Here is a 19,674-nt window from a genome sequence, read left to right as displayed (position 1 = left end):
GGGTCTGTTGAAGTTAAGAGAGCAATTTATATTCTTCCCCTCCCCTGGGGATATGAGGATCTCTGCCAGTCGTTTGAGTCAGGTGTGTGAGAGCTGGGAAACGTCTGAGAGGACACCAGCCCTTGAGGATTGGATTTACAGACTCCTGACCTAAGTCATGCGGGACAACGGCCCTCGAGGACCCGGATTAGACCCCCCCTGGCTTAGGAGATGCTTTCTGGATGGAAGGAGGACTCAAAGCAGACCCAAAACATGCTGGAGAGCTTTTTAATTATGTTTTTACACCTTGAAGAGGTAGAGGAAGTAAGGTCTGAACCCCCTCTGCTCAGGCTACAACCTAACCTGAACCCTGATGGATGGATGGATGGATGGATGGATGGATGGATGGATGGATACTCAGTAGTCACATTTATTTCAAATCATAAATCTTTATTAAGTGCAATAGAATAGACATAAAAAAGAGACAATGCAAAAAAGCACAACTGTTTTAAAAGTAAATCATACAAACTGATAAAAAGTACTTAGCAACCTTACTTATCCTTTTTCCAACTAAGACTATTCTCTTCACCCAAATGGCATCTGCAACCCTGAACAGGTTGAAGCAGGTCTAGAAGATGGATGTCAGGAATATTCTCTTAACCGATAAAACCACTTCAGTGAAGCTAAACTACAGTATCACTTGCAGCAAATACAATCGTTCCGTCTTTACACACCGTTCCTCCAGCGTACCTCCCTGCTCACTCAACGATCCTCCTGAAACGCTGAACGCATTCGACATGCAGTCCAAGGAAATAAGAAATGTCAACATGATTCAATATTGATGTCCTCTGAAAACAACACAAAAGCACGGCCCACTGAATACAAGTCGGATCATTTGCATCGATCAGCTCTCGCCCTTTCTTGTCAGCAGGAAACCCCGCGTGTAAATGAGCAGCGACCCGTTTCGCAGATGCAGCTCAATACCTGGAGTTCATCTCAATGTCAGTTTGCAAAAGTAAAAACCTTTAAAAGTATTAAATATGTTGGGAATAAAACAAAAAAACCTCATCACACTTTAATATAATACAAACCTATGCACAAAAATAGTGGGAGAACACTGTTGATCGTCCGGGGGAAGCATCTCCGGAGAAACTACAGCGAAAACTTTAAGGCCTCGGGTGCTTTTCAGAGAAAACTTTCAGGTAAAACTTGGTCGGTATTTGAAGAGCTTGAGCTGAAATAGTACAAACAAATGAAACCCATCTGAGGAGCACATTGGAGAAGTTGGATGGCCGACCCCCAGATTACTTTTTAAAACCTGGTGTGTGTCAGCAGATGGGAGCTCGCGGAGGGAGTGGAGTCAAACACCAAGCTACGTGCTTAATGGAGAGAAAGATAAATGTTCATATGAAGCGTGCTCACAGTGAAAAGTGGCCGCAGTTTGTAACAGACACGAAAGAGCGGCTTCTTCTCCGTCTAACCACACACAGAAATACATAAAAACATACGCTGTGGCAAGTCCACTCAGAAGCCGACTCCTTTTAGGAGATTTTCACACTCGTCGCAGTCGGAGGTCTGGGATGTGGATCTTAGGACTGATAGTACATCTGCTTTGTGACAGTAGATGCTCCCACGACGCCCCTCTGGACCACTTCCCGGGTGACCTGCCGGGTCACCATGCTGCCGGTTTCTGTGTGCTGTGTGGTCATCATCATCCCGTCTGCCGGAGAGAAAGTGGCACGTGTTAAAGGAGGCATGTTTTCAGAAGCTGACTCAATTTCTTAATGAACCGTTTGTGACGTGTTTCAATCACAATAAAGGGTCTGGTGCAATTTTGACTACATTTAGAAATATTAGTCTCATTTCTAGCAGGTCTGTTTTTTGCAGTGCAGTCATTTCCACTGGTACAGAATGTACCGAACCAATCACAACAGTGCAGGGCTTTACGTAGTGACTTGTACAAAATGTATAAGAAGCAATGCTTAAAAACAACCAAAGTGGTGACAAAGTTACTTATGTCACCTCGGATCAACTATTTCTTTTCTGCAAAACCAAGAGCAGCCATTTTTTGGCTGCACTTGGTTTATACTTTTCTGGTTGTTGAGATCACGCATCATTCCTGCTTACTGAGGAGAACCAGACTCAGTCTATATTTCAGAGGAAAAGAATTAGGATAACCGGCCAGGCATTGTGGTAGATTACTGAAATACAACAGTACTTGAAAGCCATGATGCATTGTGGGAGTTTGTTCCACATGTGAGGAGCATAAAAGCTGAATGCTGCCTCACCGTGTTTGGTTCTGGGTACAGAAAGTAGTCTGAGAGCTGGAGTTATATGGTCTGCTCTCTTGGTCTTAGTGAGGACCCGGGTCTCTAGGTCTTAGTCCAGAACTCTGCTGCCCGAGTCCTCACTACCTGCAGCTGTTTGATGGAGGTTCTAGGGCAGGGGTCGGCAACCCACGGCTCTAGAGCCGCATGCGGCTCTTTAGCGCCGCCCTAGTGGCTCCTGGACCTTTTTCAAAAATGTTTGACCTTTTTTTTGTCTTTTTTTCTTCTTTTCTTTTTTTCTCTTTTTCTCTTTTTCTTCCTTTTTTTCTTTTTTTCCTTTTTCTCTTTTTTCCTCCTTTTTCCTTTCCTTTTTAATCTCGACATTTCGACTTTTTCTCGTAATTTTGAATTTTTTCTCAACATTTCAACTTCTCAACATTTCGACTTTTTTCACGACATTTTGACTTTTTTCTCAACATTTCACCTTTTTTCTCGACATTTCGAATTTTTTCTCAACATTTCGACTTTCTCAAAGTGCATAATGAAAAAAAAATCTTTCCCCAGTTATAACTAATATAGAAACATGCAGCATGTGTTGCCTTCATTCTAAGGCTCTAAGACTTTTCATTTTTTGCGGCTCCAGACATATTTGTTTTTTTGTGTTTTTGGTCCAATATGGCTCTTTCAACATTTTGGGTTGCCGACCCCTGTTCTAGGGAGACCCGTGAGACCAGCGTTACAGTAGTCCAGTCTACTGAAGATAAAAGCAGGGACAAGTTTTTCTTAAATCCTGCTGAGACATCAGTCCTTTAATCCTCGATATGTTCTTTAGGTGATAAAAGGCTGACCTCACTACTATCTTAATGAGGCTGTTAAAATTCAGGTCTGAGTCCAGAACCACTCCCAGATTTCTGGCTTAGCTCTCGGTTTTAAGCTTTACTGCTTGAAGCCGAGTGCTGACGTTTAATCTTTCTTCCTTGGCTCCAAACACTATTATTTCGGTTTTGTCTTCATTCAACTGAAGAAAATTCTGGCACATTATTCTTTAATTTGATCAATGCATTTGATCAATGTTTGAATTAGATTGTAGTCTCCTGTTTTAGTTCTTTTTCATCATTTGAGCGAGTGGGAGTGTATAGATGTTAAACAACAGAGGCCCCAGAACTGAACCTTGGGGAACTCCTTACGTTATTTTTGTTAGCTCCAACTGTCGTACCCGTCTTTTAGATAGGACTCCAACCAGATTAGTGCTGTATCAGAAAGTCCCACCCGGTTCTTTAACCCGTCTATCAAGATGTTCTAGTCGACTGTGTTGAATGCAGCACTGAGATCCACTGGGACCGAGACTGAAATGTTGCCACTATCCATATCGGAGCGAATGTCATTAGGCAGCAAGATGGGAAATTTTGAGCTGATAAAGATGGGAAGGTTGCATCATTTTACACGGATCTGCATCTGTACAGCTGAACAGCTCACTGAATGACATTTTCAGGACCAGGTTGCTCCGAGCAGTTTCAGATGGGAGCTTTTAATGTAGAAGCCACTTCTAACATCTACAAAAATGCTCTCAAACACAAAGTTCTTAATGAAATTAAACATCCTTGTGTACCTGAGAAGTAAGGATCATTGACTACGGTGGTTTGCGTCCGGACTTCTGTTGGCATGTGGAAAACATCCCTCGTCATCATTGACTGGCTGTTGTACTGAGACAAGGCACCTACAGGGAGCATCGGGGGACAAAATTAATGCAATCCTGTGAGAAGAAGATGGGAATTCTGAGAAAGTGGAAAGTATTTATGCATTATATGCAATTTGTATTGTGTAGATAACATGTTTGTCGCTGAGCTGAGTTTTTTTTTCCTTACCTCCATCCTGGGACTCGATGGTGATGATCCCCTCCCGCTCGGGACCGAAGCCCTGAGTGGTTCGAGCCTGAACCTTGAACTTGTAGGGGACATTCTCAGTCAGGTTTGGAACTGTCAGACTGGTCTCGGCATTGTCGCCGTTCACCTGGAAAGAACGCACATCCCCTGGAAACGCACAAGGATTAAATATCAAACGACGCGTTGTGGCAGATAAACCGGTAGATGCAGTTTACATCAAGTTTACAGGTTCCCACCTCCGTCGTGTAGCTGCTCACAGGTGACCACGTAGCCCAGGATGTCGCCGTTGGGTTTACGAGGTTTCTCCCAGCTGAGCTGCAGGGAGTCGGGGCTCAGAGCCGTGAACACCAGAGGGCCTGGGGCACTGGGGGTACTCAGGGTGAATGGCGAGCCTGGACAGAGACGAACACACAACAAGGACAAGGATTCAGGTCTAGGGTTTGAACAGCCACGTACCGGTATAAAAAACTTTTATTGCATCTCCGGGATGAAGGAGGAATGAGGAGAATGGGCACCTGGCATGGGACTGAGGGGACTGTTGGGGTCCACGGCCGACTCGATGGTGATGACGCCCTCTCTCTCTGGACCCCAGCCCTCCTGGCTCTGAGCCTTCACCTTGAACAAGTACGAGTGGTTGGGCAGCAGATCGTGGATGATCACCGAGTTCTCCGCCGGGTTCGTCACGTTGATGCGCTTCGTCTCACCTGCAGATGAAGAGAGTCCAGCTAATGAGGATTAAAAACACTACTGCTGATCGTCAGTCGAGTGCCAGGGCCGATGCTTTACCCACTTAAACCCTATGTGAACAGTAGAGGGGTACTTTACACTGCCTACAACAGGGGTATTCAATTGGCGGCCCGCGGGCCACATGCGGCCCGCCAGGAGCTTTTATGTGGCCCCTGGTCATATTTAAAAAAAGGGGTTGTTTGTTGAAAAAAAAAAAAACAATATATATATTTTTATTTTTTTTATTTCAGATTTTTTGCCAGTGTTGCACAGTGTTAATGTTTGTCACATTATTATTAACCTCCGTTGTACAGAGGACTTGTTGACATAGGCTTCTAGGATTGGCCTGACATTTTTTTCATTTGAATAAGTGAGGACTTTGGATTTCAGATGGAACTTCTAAGCCTCCTATAATTTCATGTGATTGTTTTGTTTTGCTGATATAATGCACAGATGTGTCATTAATAAAGGAGCTTATGGTTAATATTTTAGTTGCTTATTTATAACATCAAACTGGCTACTATGGACTGAAATGCTTGTGCCCAATGCTTAATATAATATTCAAATAAGGAAATCTTGGTGGAAAGTGGTGCTTTGTCATTATGGCGTGTTTTATTAAAAGTAGGTCAATATCAACTTCATTAAGTTTGCACAATGCATGGTTTCAAAATGAACTTGCATTTAAAATAATATTTCTTTATTTGAATATTATATTTAACATTCACACTTACTAAATCTGGAGACAATTAATACATAATTCATATGTAAACTAGATATATTCAAATGTATAATACAAATGTATTATATATACATAAGTCTTCGTCTTTGAGTGCAAAATACCTTTTGAAAACCCCCAAATTTTCAAATTGTGCGGCCCTCTCCATACAGTCCTTTTGCAGATGTGGCCCCCGGCCGAATCTAGTTGAATACCCCTGGCCTACAATATGCTTCATTTCTCTTGAGTGGATAATTAAAGATGGTTAAATAAATTAGTACTAAGTACTAGGCCCCAGTAATGTCCCATGATTGTGTCACCGGTCCTTGTATCTACCTCCGTTGAGCAGCTGGTACAGGACGCAGTAGCCCAGGATGTTTCTCTCACAGTGGGGCTCCTGCCAGCTGACTTTGAGGGCAGTCGGTCCCAGAGCAGAAAACACCAGCCTGCTGGGGGTGTCCGGCACGCCGGGAGAGAGCCGAGCATCTGATGGGGGACACAGAGAGGCGTGAGTAGGAAACCTATGAAACACCTGGTTGGACCTTTGTCTAAACTCAGATCATGACTGGATCAGATCTTTTCACCATGTGATTAATATTAATGGGTTTTAAAAATATCAGTTAAACCAGGGGTCGGCAACCCAAAATGTTGAAAGAGCCATATTGGACCAAAAACACAAAAAACGAATATGTCTGGAGCCGCAAAAAATGATCTCTTGTATGAGCCTTAGAATGAAGACAACACATGCTACATGTAGGCTATCTATATTAGTTATAACTGGGGGAAGATTTTTTTTTTCATTATGCACTTCAAGAGGGGGGGCGGCAGTAGCTCAGGTGGTAGAGCGGGTCGTCCAATGATCGGAAGGTCGGCGGTTCGAATCCCGCTCTGTCCCAGTTTGCTGTCGTAGTGTCCTTGGGCAAGACACCTTACCCACCTTGCCCCGTGTGAATGTGTATGAATGTGTATGAATGTTGGTGGTGGTCGGAGGGGCCGTTTGGCGCGATATGGCAGCCACGCTTCCGTCAGTCTGCCCCAGGGCAGCTGTGGCTACAGATGTAGCTTACCACCACTGGAGAGAATGTGTATGGATGAATAATGATTTCTGTAAAGCGCTCTGGGTGCCTTGAAGGGCGCTATATAAACCCAAGTCATTATTATTATTATTATTATTAAGAAAAAAGTTGAAATTACGAGAAAAAAGTCAAGATTTCGAGTAAAAAAATCGAAATATGGAGATTTAAAAGGAAAAGAAAAAGGAAGAAAAAAAGTGAAAAAGTGAAAAAAAGGAAAAAAGAAAAAAGAGAAAAAAAGGAAAAAAAAAAGAAAAAAAGAGAAAAAAAAGGAAAAAAAAGAAAGAAAAAAAAAGTAAAACATTTTTGAAAAAGCTCCAGGAGCCACTAGGGCGGCGCTAAAGAGCCGCATGGGGCTCTAGAGCCGCGGGTTGCCGACCCCTGAGTTAAACCAATGTTCCTTCATTTTCTACTGGATCTCGTGAGAGTTTTAGCTGTGAGCAGGAGGTCTGGATGATGGAAAACTTAGTCCGGATCCCCTGTCGAGGCAGCAAAACAACAGCATCGAGATCGGCTGAGAGAGCGACAGAGCCTGAGTTTCATCCAATCAGTGAAGCAGGAGTAAAGAATACAAACATGCCTATGTTACGCGGCAAAATCCAGCGAAAACATCCAGAGCTTTCATGCTGGTTTGCTGCAGACTTACCGTAGAGCACCCTGTCCAGATTATATAAGGCTTCGTTGATGTCTGTGGACTGGGTCCTGGTTCTGGGGCCCTGAGACAGGCCGTAGCTGGACTGGCTCTGAGAGCTGCTCTGCATCCCAGTGTAGCCGAGCCCACCTGATGGCCATAGAGCAATGATGCAGCAGGAGGAGGACGATGAAGGAGATAACAGGGACAAAAACAGCAAGAGGAGGAGGAGGGCACGGAGGGAGCACAGAAGACAAGAGGTGGAGGGAGGATGGGAGGGAGAAAGAGCGATAGTCAGCATAGCTCTTGCAAAGTCTGCGTGGATAAGCCTTGCTGTGCAGCCAACAGCCCCAAACCTGCTAACACACGTCCAAGCTCTCACTTGCATGCTCCCTGAGGCATCATCGTAAATAAGCATCATCGTAAATACTGCGCTAGTAAAGCAAAGTAAAGGCCAGAACATACCCAGGTTTGGGAGTTTGCCCGACATGTCTCCCATGACAATAGAGTCCCGGATGTTTTCATCCATGTAAACTCTGTTCTCTGAACGCTTCCTCATGATGACGTCAGTTGTGTGCGAACCCCCTCCGATCATGTGCGACCCCCCTCCGGTCATGTCCTGCCCACGAAGACTTCCTATAGAAAGAAAGAGGGAAAAAAATAGTTTATAATCTTTGTGCAGCTTTTCCAACCAAAACAGAACAAACTACATGCGGCATCCAGCTCACCGTGTCCCGATATGAAGGAGGTGGTGGTCTCGGTGGTGAAGGAGCCGCCGCCCCCTCTGTAGTTGGAGCTCAGGGTCGACATCGGAGAGGATGATGCAGACATGTTGCGCGTGGACGAGCCCCCAGGGAAGAGGAAGTTGTGGTCCCACTTTCCGTTCATGGCGTAATCTTTGAAACATCACAAGAGCCAAGATAATCAACGTCAATTTATCAGGTAACGTTTGTTGCACTGATTACAGCTCTGTCGATGTGAAGCTCCAGCGTCAGCGTTCAGCCAATCAAGACCTACACAAACGGCCCTGCTTATGCCACAAAAAAAGGTTACACAAACAGCCACAGAGGTTTGGGAAATGTTTACCACCTACAAGTGAGGGAAAGCCTTTCTTATTCCAGCTGAACTGCCTGCAAGGAGTAAATGTTGAAGCTTCAGTTTTTTCTGTTTATTTGTGCATGCTCAGCATTGAAAGGAAAGCTGCGAAAACAAAAACATTTATTGACTTAACTAAATTGTGAAGTGGTGAGGGAGTGACCTCCGTCGTTTCCCTTCTTAGATGTTTGTTTTGGTTACAAGACAGTAAAAGGAACCACTGCTCTCAGTAAAACTGATCATGGCTTTGTGTTTCACCGGAAAAAAAAGTGGTAAAATAAATTAAATATCAACTTCATCATGGTCTCGACCATTCAACAGTTGTTTGAACCACACTTCTTGTATAAAATCTTATTCTTCTTGGATCAAAATTCAGCTGTAACACTGACGTCCTGTCTTTACAGATCCCTCTTGTGGGGAATCTCTCACCAGTAATGCAGGGAAGTAGATTTAAAGCCAGTTTATAAAACAATATTATTTCTGACCACATGGGGGCGGCGTGCGTCAGCCTCTGGTGTAAGACGTACCAAAGTGCACCTCTACTGGGAGAAAATTGTATTACAAGACATCCCAGCTCATTCATTAAAGCCATTTAATCGTCAGCATCTCTTGTCTTGTATGTCCCCCATGTGGTCAGAAATGGCATTGCAACATAGAGTGGCTTTAAACACTTTAAACACAACAAAAAGAAGGTTCTTCTCATCAAAAGAGGTAAACCGGAAAAGGAAAGCAAATGCAGCTGCAGGGAAAAGTGTCCTCCTGCAGATGCAGGGCTGTATTTGATGGAGTACCCTTTAAAGACATTCAACACAGCAGACAAAGCTGCCTCCGGGTCACTGCTTCCCCGGGGGGACGGAGAGAGAGGCGCCGGAGGCAGGCACCTGGAAAATCCTCCCCCCCCGATCATCAACTGGAAGTGGAGCAGTTGATGCCAGCGCTCCTCTCAGTGCAATTGGCTGGAAAATAGACGGGAAAGGGGCCAGTACGTGCAGGGGACAAGAACTGAAGCCCAGAGGAAAATGACGTTGTTGATGACGCTGGGAAAACAATCGGCCGTGCACAACATCTGGCATGCGAGCCGCCTGCCTGTCTGTCTGTCTGTCAATGGAGCGGTCATCACCTGCACGGGGAGTTTGGGTCTCATCTGAGCTCGCTTCTGTGTCTGTGCTGTGCCGACTGGGGAAGACCTCCACATGCTTTCTCCACGACACCTGACGGAGGTCCAGGTTTGACCCCACCAACTTGACATGTTTCCAGCCTTGATTATGTGGTCACAGGAGAGACGCAAGCAGGCCGAGGATAGATTTGCAGGACAGACGTGTTTGCTTCAACTATACATTATTAAAAAAGAAACTATAACAAATTCATGGGATCACAATGATGAATTGATGGTAGTTTTCTCAAAGGCATGGAGCAACAGCAGCACTGTCTTCCAGAAGAAAAGCAGGAGAGAGCAGGGACCTCGCGGTGAGAGGTTGGAAAGCATCCCTAACCGCAACGTACAAAGGATGCAATGGAAGCAGATTTTTTGTTGCCATCTGCCTGAGGCTTTGCCTAAAGTTAAGCCAGATGGAGGTGATAAAAAGAAGACAAAAAACAGACAGAACCGTGAGAAAGATGCCTCATCTCAGCCTAGTAGCTCTACCAGCGAGATGGTTCGAGTAGTTTCACACAAAACTCTGAAGCGCTTCCAAGAGGACTATCACGAACAACAGACCAACGCTCCCCCATGTTGCCCCCAGGCCTCCAGAAGGGCAGTAACACCACCGTTACATTAAATGCCAACGAGAACCAAGCCAGACGCCGTGCTGCACAGACAACGTGGTGTGAAGTAATTAGATCCAGCAGCGGCTTAGTCTGTACATCTGCCAATCACATGCAGTCTTGCCAGAGCCCAAAAAATGTTTCCAAGCGGAGCACAGGCACAAGTTTACAACCAACAGCTGCTACCAGTAGTTCGGGCTCTGGGTACCCACCATCACCAGAGACGCTGGGGGTCTTGGAGCTCGGAGGCGACTTCAGCACATCACTGCTGTACATCAGGTAGCTGTCGTACTCGTCTCCTGCCTCGGCGTCCACGATGGGCACATCTGGAATGATGGGAACTAAAGGACGGGAACGGGGATTGATTAAACTCATTACGGGGAGACGGGCCCAACAAAGGTGCGTCTCATGGTTGTCCATGGCCAGACTTACTGGACAGAGGTCTGGCAGGCTGGGACGCCAAGTTGATGGTGGCGTCTCTGTAGGGGCCCCAGCCCACACTGTTCTTAGCTCGGACTTTGTACTGGTACGTCTGGGCGATCTGCAGGTTCTCTATCAACAGCATCCGCTTCTTAGGATTGTCAATAACCACTTTCTTAGGCGTTCCCTCCGGCTCTGTGTGAAGAGAAGATAGGATAGGTTAGGATGGGTCGGAGTACCGCAACGCAACTAAAATGGTTGGGTTTTGCCATTTCTGGGCGGCTCTCTTACTCATTTCGTCGTCGATGGGTATGTAGATGACCTCATATGCTGTGATGTTGCCGTTGGTCTCCGCAGGTTCAGCCCAGCTGATCTGAGTGACGGTTGGACTGATGACGTTGAAGGCCAGGCGTCCAGGTTCACCAGGCACTACAGTAAAACAGAACAGGAACTGTTTGTAAAGCTCGATCACCAAGACACTTTGCAGCAAATCTTTCTTCAATCCCTTCCATTTATACCGCAGGATCAGTTCTAGGTAGCGTCTGGTGTGTAAGGTGTGTTGAGTTCACCTGAGAAGTCACAGGTTGGAAGCTGAAATGATGTCACTACCAAGTTGACTTTTTTTGAGTTGCAAAATATGAAAATTAACCATTTTCCAAATATTCGGATTTGCCATTGGTGCTGCAAGTAATTGTTACTCATATTAATTCATTATTCTCTGAAGTAATACCATTTCTGACCACATGGGGGCATATGGGTTTGCCGTTTCCACAAATTCAGACAACACTATGCTAATGAGCGGGAAAGTCAGGCAGGTTGTAACACCACTTTGTCCCACTGGAGGTGCACTTTGTTATGTCTTACAGATAAACTTTTATGAAAGGCTGCCCCCATGTGGCCAAAAGTTGTATTGTTTCATAGAGCGGGTTTTTTTTAATCACATCAGCTAAAGCTGTTATAAGCAGTACAATTAGCCGAGTGTGTGCTTGTTGATGTGAGGAAAAACCATGTTGGATTCTTAGGCAGGGGTACATAGTGTTTCTGTGACTTTCTGAGTTGGAACTCGTCCATCTTTGTTGCTTGCACCTCCGATCTTTCTTAACCGTATTTTCTGGACTATAAGCCGCACCCGATCTATTTTTTAACAAAATAATTAAAAAAAAGATATACAAGCCGCACCTGCATACAAGCCGCATCCGCTCTATTTAAAAAAAAAAGATATGCAAGCTGCAGATATTTATGTTGTTAGATTAGATATTTACTACATGTACAGAACGATTTTGACCTGTAAATGATGTACATGTTTGTACCTAAATTGATCCTTTCTTAACAGTGTCTTTTAACACGGCAGCAACTTTGCTGATTAAAACGGGACAGAACCAAGAGAAAATAACCGGTATTTATTTATCTATTTATCTGTTTGAAATCTGCTTCTACCTACTTCTATCTGCTAAAAAAGAAGTAGCGTACTCTTCTTTGCATTTATTTTGTCTTAGTTTTGATTCTATTTCCGGTAATAGTGCCCCGAGCGGTGGAAGAAAAATCCACAGAATAGCCGCACCTTTGTATAAGCCGCATGGTTCAAAACCTATGAAAAAAGTAGCGGTTTATAGTCCAGAAAATACGGTAATCTAAACCATATCAGCGCTACCAGCTCATATCTCCTGGGTTGCAGGTCTGTGTTTGGTTCAGAATCCCAGCTGTGATTCATTTTCTGCTGTTGGTACAGGTTGTACGGGAGAACAGTCTGAGTTATGATTCCCTGACCTCAGAAGCAGTCTCGTAACAACCAAGAGATATAATCTTCCCACATTACGGCCTGAATCTCCCAGGAGACCTCCTTCCATCTAAGACATGTTTGTAATATCTTCCCTGGAAGGCATCTGAGGATGAAGATGCATCCTTACGAGATGCCTAAATCATCTCAGCTGGTTGTCTTAAGTGTCAATTTGGTCATTTCTGAAGCTTAAAGGAGGTCTCGGAGATGGATCTACAGATACTGTAGCTGTTCTAGTATAAAAAAAAGTAAAAATAGTTGCTTTGATGGTCATTTTCTGAATTCACCGTACTTACCGTCCTCCAGTGTTTGACAGGGAACCATGTCGGTATCGTAGCCGTCTCCCAGTGAATTGTAGGCGCACACTCGCATCTCGTAGTCGCAGTAAGGGTACAGGTTGGTCAACTCAGCTTGAGTAGTCTTAACATCTAAGACCTGTGCGTCTTTCTCCGGGTCGCCGTAGATCCAATACTTCACCTAAAACACAGCAGGAAACAAAATGGACAGAATGTGAGAGACACAAATCGGAGGAATCAATTCAAGCTAAAGTCTGGGGACCGTACTGATTTGATGTACAGTAATCCCTTGTTTTTTCGCGGTGGTTACGTTCCAAAAAGAACCCGTGATAGGTGAAATCTGCGAAGTAGCAACTTAAAACATTTTTTTTTTCACAATTATTATACAAGGCTTAATTTTATTAATTGGATTTGAACGTGAGAAAAAAAATACAATAAGTACAGTAGGACAAATTGTGACTCGCGCGTATTTCACTGCTCTTCTGACTGTGCCGCTGCATCCTGACTCGCTCTGTAGCGTCTTTTTCCTCTAAAGCCCGTGGTTCACGTGTGTTTTTTGAGAGAAAAACATAGTTATGGGTAGTTGTTGTCGCTCTTTTTTCTTCTGGGCAAAAATATTCTTATAAACAGACATGCCACCATCAATTATATTTGAGACTGTAATGAACGATTCATCAAAGGGTCTCGTTCCTGAGCTGCCGCTGAAGCTCATTGGCCGTTCTCATCATTGTTGCTAAGCGACCAACGTTATTGACACACAGGAAGTGAAGAAGCGGGGAGACTGTTTAGCCAATAAGAATGCAGAACACGATGCACAATGCAAATCCGTGAAGCAGCGAGACGTGAAAGGTGAACCACGTTACAGAGAGGGATTACTGTACCTTGTAGCCCATTGGGTTGCCAGGTGACGGGTCCCAGTTCAGACGGATGTTTCTAGGTCCGGTCGCTTTGGCCTTGAGATTACCCGGGGGCAGAAGGTGACCGCCAGGGGAGGTGGCCATATTATTGATGAAGCCTTTCTGTTGCATCATTGCTATTTCTGGAGATCTTGGACCTGGAAGAAATGGAGGAAGGTCAGCGTTTGCTCCATAAATGGCACATTGATGACATATTTGCTGTGGTATTCAGGCGGTACTGCGTCCTACCTCCTTCGGTGACATTGACAATGGTGGCCCTCCTCTCTCCAATGGAAGCGTTGTTGCTTGGGTCCAACAGCTCCAGGTTGAAGGTCTCTGGCTGGATCGGTCCAGGGTGGGCTTTTGGGTCGATCACAATGTTCTTTTCCGTCTCTCCGGGACCAAACTTCAGAAGGCCAGAGAGGTCGAAGCGCTGAGCCTTTTTGGTGCACCACTTCACTGTGGCAGGAATGTCCTGGTTGCGAGTCCGCACCACAGGGATGGTGTAGGTTGGATCGGACGTGGTGAAGTTCTGGGTGCCCTTCTTGAACATCATCACACTCGGTTCTGGATAAAGGAAAAGCGTGAGACGCGACCGTAAACCACCAACGCTTCAGCTGGGAACACGACTTGAAATCAGTCTGATCAAAAAAACACTTCTGCATTCAAATCACCTGGTTGGTCAGAGATGGTGACGGTGGTTCTTGGGTAGCGTCCCAGCTTTGCGCCTTGGCGTGGGTTACTGAGGTCCATGACAAACTGTTTGACCTGTTTATCCTCTAACAAGCCATCTTTCTCGCTCAGCTCTAGCAGGCGGACAGGGACCGTCTTCTGGGTCTCACCGGGACCGTAGGTCAGGTCTCCTTCCACCGTCACGTAGTCCTGAAATCCAGCAAGGATGAAGAATGACCTAATACCGTCTCATCATTACAAACTAGTCATAGATACCCATCTCGGGACACCTCCATATAGCCTACAAATATTAGTGCTGTCAAGCGATTAAAACATTTTTGCGATTAATTAGGATCTGTAATTAATTAATCTAATTAATCTCTTTTTTAATCTCAGCTAAAAATTTCAGAGAAAAGCCCTCAACTTTCCTTTAAATTCATTACATTATTGTGGCAGATCAAAACATTGATATATATAATAAAAAAAAGTGGCTTTATAAAGTAATTTATTTCTATTTTTAACAGACTTGAACAGATGCAGTCCTAGCCATTTACATGCTCTCCTCGAGTCTAGTTCAGGGAAGAGCGTTGCTGTGGCAACATCGTTGCTGTGGCAACATCGTTGCTGCTAACGTTAGCTGTGGCTGCCCACGTGACCGGGTGCTTTGCGTTTATGTGGCTAAACTTGAGCTGCTTCGGTGGTGAGCAAAGTCTTTTCCAGCATTGATAAATCTACCTTTATCAATGGTGCCGTCGGGTCGTTTTAGAAATGTATGTTCCCCATTCACCAGACCGACAACTTTCACCTGCTCCTCTATTTTCACCTCTCTTCTCCGTTCCTCCCCCACCTGTCCAGCTACAACGGGACTAGTCTACCAGCGCAGCTAACCACGCCCACACACAGGGACAGCCAATCAGTGTCCACTTCAAGGTGTGACGGACCATTGTTTTTCGCCCCTAACAACTCATCCAGAAGCCCACCACACAAACACAGATTTCATAATAAAGGCAACTTGCAAACAGAAAAAGATTAAAAAATAGATTAAGCGATTAAAAAACATAACGCGCTAAATATGCCTGTAATTTATTAATTGCAATTAACGTGCTAATTTGACACCCCTAATTACAATGCTGCAAATTTAGGACACATTTATTCTTAGATTATAGACAATCATTTTGGTTGGAGTTGTTTGATACGCTGGGGAGGGTTTTGGGTAGCACAATTGATCCCGACCCCGTCACGGTCCTCTACTCTCAGTGTGTCGAGTACCACGACACACTGGGATGCCTAACACTGCGAAACGAGTTATAGCCTTCACAACTTTACTCGCTAGAAGGCTCATCCTCCTCAAATGGACACATATGCTTCCGCCCACACACAATAGGTGGATACATGAAATCCTATACTGCATTAAGCTGGAGAAGATTAGGTTCTCCCGTCGGGGTTCCTTGGAAGCCTTTAACAAAACTTGGCAACCTTTTGTTGACCACATTCACTCACTCAGCATTGATGAAGAACCTCAGGACCAATTAGAAAAGCTGTGAGCAGAATAACCCCCCCACCCACCCCCCCTCCCCCTTCCCCGAGTAAATGAGTGTGTTTGTATGTATGTGTATTTTTGTATATACGTAATGTCTGTGTCTGGGATGGATTATTGCTTATTTATCCCCCGTCTTTTTTTATTTTTTATTTTTATTTTTTTATTTATCATTTCTCGAGTGGAACCTAGATCCAACTCTAATATGCCAATTGCACAACGTCAATACTTTGAGTTCTCGTGTCTTATTCTGTTACGCTTTGTCTTGGGTTCCGTCCGTCTCTGTTTGTATGTCTATTTGTTTTTATTTGTCGTGTATTTAAAAAAAAAAAACAAAAAAAAACGCAGACCACTGTAAGTACCACCTGTAAAACTGTATCATCTCAATATGTGAATTCCTAATAAACAAAGTTGGGAAAAAAAAATAAAAAAGATTATAGACAATCATAATACGGAGTAAAGCTGTGACCTGCTCTAAGATGGATGTTTGAGATATTCACATATCACAGCAGGGGTGACAGGGTTTTTGGGCGGTTCCTGGACAGCAGGTTTCATTTCCAAAACACTGTTTAGGTTTAGACACTGAAGCACGTGGAAAAAAAAAAGAAGAAGAAAATGGCAAGAAAATGAGATTTAAAAACAGGAAACACTTAAGCCCTCAATCAACATCCAGAAAGGTTGCCAGTCCTTCACAGGCTCAACACTCAACCGTGCGCTTACATTCTCAGCCATTTCAGAATCACTAACAGACACTTCTAAGGATTGTGGGAAGAAACTGGAGCACAAGTATGAATCCTGAACAGACACATGAAGAAGATTCAAGCTCATCTCGCTAATTTGACACCTCTAATAAATCTAGAGTGGGGCTTAGCGTACCTTCTTGTCCTTGGCAGTGAGATCTCGTGAACGGTAGGTGACCTGTGTGCGTCCGTCCTCAATGATCTCTCTGCTGATCGGGATGTTGGCCACTCCATCCTGTCTGCTGTAAAAGTACGCCGGTTGAAGGAATGAGAAGACGCTGCTGGCTGAAGAGAGCAAAGAGGAAGGGAACGAGGATGATAGCGGGGGTCAACTCCAGCCTTTAGATTTATACTGTATATTCCGGCTGAACTGGATTTGATCAGGTTTCTCACCATGCTCTTTGATGATGGTGATGTCGACCAAGCGTTTTCCGATCTCAGCGATGCCCAGGGGCACATCCGTGGCTTCCACCTGCAGCTGCTTCTTGTCATCATCTTCATCCTTGACGAAGAGCGGGACGTGGACGTCCAGTGACTCCACGCCCTCCTGGAACTCGATGGCTCCCGTGGCCTCTGCAGTGGAGGACCGGGGTCTCATGAACATTTACGCCAGCAGACACAAGAAAAACATCCGTACGCTAGGGCTGTTCGATTTTGCCCAAAAATAAAATCTCGATTTTTTTCTCTCAAAATCCGATTTTCGATTACGATTATTTTGTGAATTGACAAAAGGCAAAGAAATGATTTCAAATATGCTGTTTTTTTATTGAACATTTGCCCCATTGGGCTTTAAGTGCAAACTTTGCTCTTATTAAACCAAAAATGAATGAATAAAGTGCAAAACTCTGTAAAATAAGTTGAAAAAAGGTTTTAAAAAATATAATAAAATATAAAGTTTTATCTCTGAAAAAAAAAGAAAAAAAAATCAGCACTTGCAAACATACAGTAAGTTATATTTCCAATTAAATAAAACAAGACATTTTCTAATTAAACTAAACTGGGTCTTTGCATGCAAAAAATAATGCAACCCATGAAGGAGGTAGAGGTGTGTAATGTCAGTCATTACATTTGCTATTCACATTTGCAAGTTTTTTGCAAGGAACACGAGCCGGTCTACCGCATCTGGCTTGAGGGATGCCCGGTGGCATGTTACAACGCCCCCTCCTACACTAAAGAGCCTCTCCCATGGGGCACTTGTCGCAGGTATTGAGAGGTATTTCCATCAATCATTAATATGGTATCAATCATTAATATGTGTGCAGACAAGGTTATATAAAAAAAAAAAAAAAAAAAAAAAAAAGCGAAAAATCGATTTTACGATTTTCAAGTTTTAACATCGTTCTAATTACATAATCGCGATTACCATTTAAAATCGATTAATCGAACAGCCCTACCGTACGCTTAGAGCGTGTGACTGCGTACCTCTGTCTGAGGCTACGGTGTAGTAGCCCGGCACCACTTTGAGGTCATGGAAGTTGCCCGACTGGACATTCTTCTCCGTGAGTTTGACTATATCTGGGTATCTGCTGTAAGGCGCAGGTAAGACCGTGTCCATGATGACGTAGTCCTGCCTGAGGGAGCGGAGAGGGGTCAGTGAAGTTAGACATGCATGACCTAAAGACAACAAACTCATGGATCGTATCAGTCAGAAAGTTACCTTTTGCCTGCATTTCTCTGCGTTCTGAAAAAACCAACATAGGCATCAATTTGTGAGAGAACAGACATAATATTTGCAGTTTTGACCACAAGAAGAAGACATTCGATGACCGTTACCTGAACGATGTCTGTTGCACCATCTGTGCGCCGGGAATGTTCTTATACACTTGATTTAGCTGAATGGAAGGAAAAACACATCGCTCTGTGATTTAGTCATCGTTTTTACAAACACAAAAGAAAGAAAACAAAAACAAACTAACTCACATTATCAGCCACTTCCCTGCGGAGTTGTTCACCATCTCTGGATTCAGCGTGAGTTAAGTTCTCAGAGAACAGTCTGTTTAGTCGAAGGGAGATGGGGAACTGGACTGGAAATTATTAAAAAAAAGAAAAGCACATGTTACATATGTCGTTTCTTACACAAATGGGCTTTAAATTAAAAAGCTAACACTCACTTATCTCCTTAGGGTTCGGCTTGATCAGAGCCTGAGGGTGATTGGGTCCGCGGTGCACGTTGTCTTTGACCTTCCAGCGGACCACATCGGTTCCTTTGGGCGGGCCGGCTCTCACCATTGGTGTATCCAAATGGTCTGAGGTGAGCAGAGACTTACGAAGCAAATACTCGTCTTCCTTGAAGCCAACTGTGCGACCTGGAGGGACGACAGCGCAAGGTTACTCATATCCCACACGGTTTCAGGGGGGAGGAGATGAGGCACCATCAAATGTCAAACATCTTACCCCTCCTACAGCAAGGCAGCAGGGCAAGGCAGCTCTGTGTGGTGGGGGAAACAGAAGCTCTTAGATCAGCTGTTAAGTAGAAATCCAAACTTGAATGGGTCTAAAGTTAAACGCGCCCGTGTGTACCTGCCAGCAGCTTTTGCAGCAGGCGCAGTACTTCCAGCAGCAGAGCAGGAGGAGCGCCAGGAGTAACAGGAGGAACAGGAGGAGGGGCAGCAACCACAGGAGACTTGCAGCTGGACAGTCTGACGAGCAAACACAAGACAGACGGATATTAAACAATGATACGAGGACATGCTTCTGGAAAACTAACTTCAATGGCTTCACTTCCATTCAGTGGTTTTAAGCTTTAAAGAATGAAGCAAGGCTCCGGGATTATTTGTGTAGCACATTTCACGAACAAGACAATTCAAACTGCTTTACAGAAAAGATCTTTCCTAAAACACACTTTTCACTCCAGACTAGTTTGATTTTTATGTTTTTCTCAACTTCTGACCGGACCAACAACACCTCCTCTGCAATACAATGGCCCCACGATTTAGTTCGGCAAGGCTTGATGTCATGTCATTCAAAGTGAATCGACAGCAGTGGCGTCGACGCATGCGCACGTGTAGGCGAGGGGTAACGGCTTCAAGCCATGTCCACACTAATGAAATCGCAGTGTAATTCCACCACCAAACACTAGGGGGCATGCAGGTGCAGCACTTCTTTTTGTTTACTTTCTTTATGGAGCAGCTGGTGGCGATGCGTCTTACCTCAAGTCGCATTGACTACTGTAATGCCCTGATTTCTGGTCTTCCAACTTTGTG

General features: G+C 44.4%; 1 protein-coding gene across 2 annotated transcripts in view; it reads right to left on the bottom strand.

Annotated features, from left to right (window-relative positions):
* Window positions 1-414: 414 nt before the first annotated feature.
* The window catches only part of itgb4 (integrin, beta 4), a 29,421-nt gene continuing 10,161 nt past the window's right edge, over window positions 415-19,674 (bottom strand). Inside the window, exons 18-42 of one of the 2 annotated variants that reach the window (XM_061707658.1) lie at window positions 18,992-19,110; window positions 18,866-18,899; window positions 18,583-18,777; window positions 18,392-18,495; window positions 18,245-18,303; window positions 18,129-18,152; window positions 17,894-18,042; window positions 16,865-17,044; window positions 16,608-16,756; window positions 14,197-14,404; window positions 13,772-14,089; window positions 13,508-13,680; window positions 12,627-12,807; window positions 10,845-10,982; window positions 10,566-10,748; window positions 10,346-10,474; window positions 8,003-8,170; window positions 7,740-7,910; window positions 7,290-7,424; window positions 5,907-6,056; window positions 4,645-4,833; window positions 4,366-4,521; window positions 4,112-4,276; window positions 3,856-3,963; window positions 415-1,699 (exon numbers count right to left, since the gene is read on the bottom strand). In XM_061707658.1, the coding sequence (XP_061563642.1) occupies window positions 1,569-1,699; window positions 3,856-3,963; window positions 4,112-4,276; window positions 4,366-4,521; window positions 4,645-4,833; window positions 5,907-6,056; window positions 7,290-7,424; window positions 7,740-7,910; window positions 8,003-8,170; window positions 10,346-10,474; window positions 10,566-10,748; window positions 10,845-10,982; window positions 12,627-12,807; window positions 13,508-13,680; window positions 13,772-14,089; window positions 14,197-14,404; window positions 16,608-16,756; window positions 16,865-17,044; window positions 17,894-18,042; window positions 18,129-18,152; window positions 18,245-18,303; window positions 18,392-18,495; window positions 18,583-18,777; window positions 18,866-18,899; window positions 18,992-19,110 (3,716 nt within the window). In that variant the 3' untranslated portion in view covers window positions 415-1,568. The remainder of the gene's footprint in view (window positions 1,700-3,855; window positions 3,964-4,111; window positions 4,277-4,365; window positions 4,522-4,644; window positions 4,834-5,906; window positions 6,057-7,289; window positions 7,425-7,739; window positions 7,911-8,002; window positions 8,171-10,345; window positions 10,475-10,565; window positions 10,749-10,844; window positions 10,983-12,626; window positions 12,808-13,507; window positions 13,681-13,771; window positions 14,090-14,196; window positions 14,405-16,607; window positions 16,757-16,864; window positions 17,045-17,893; window positions 18,043-18,128; window positions 18,153-18,244; window positions 18,304-18,391; window positions 18,496-18,582; window positions 18,778-18,865; window positions 18,900-18,991; window positions 19,111-19,674) is intronic. The other variant, XM_061707660.1, reaches the window with a different exon arrangement.

This window comes from Cololabis saira, chromosome 19, assembly GCF_033807715.1.
Source record: "Cololabis saira isolate AMF1-May2022 chromosome 19, fColSai1.1, whole genome shotgun sequence".
NCBI classification, from domain to species: domain Eukaryota; kingdom Metazoa; phylum Chordata; class Actinopteri; order Beloniformes; family Belonidae; genus Cololabis; species Cololabis saira.
This window is presented reverse-complemented; position numbering and strand designations above follow the sequence as displayed.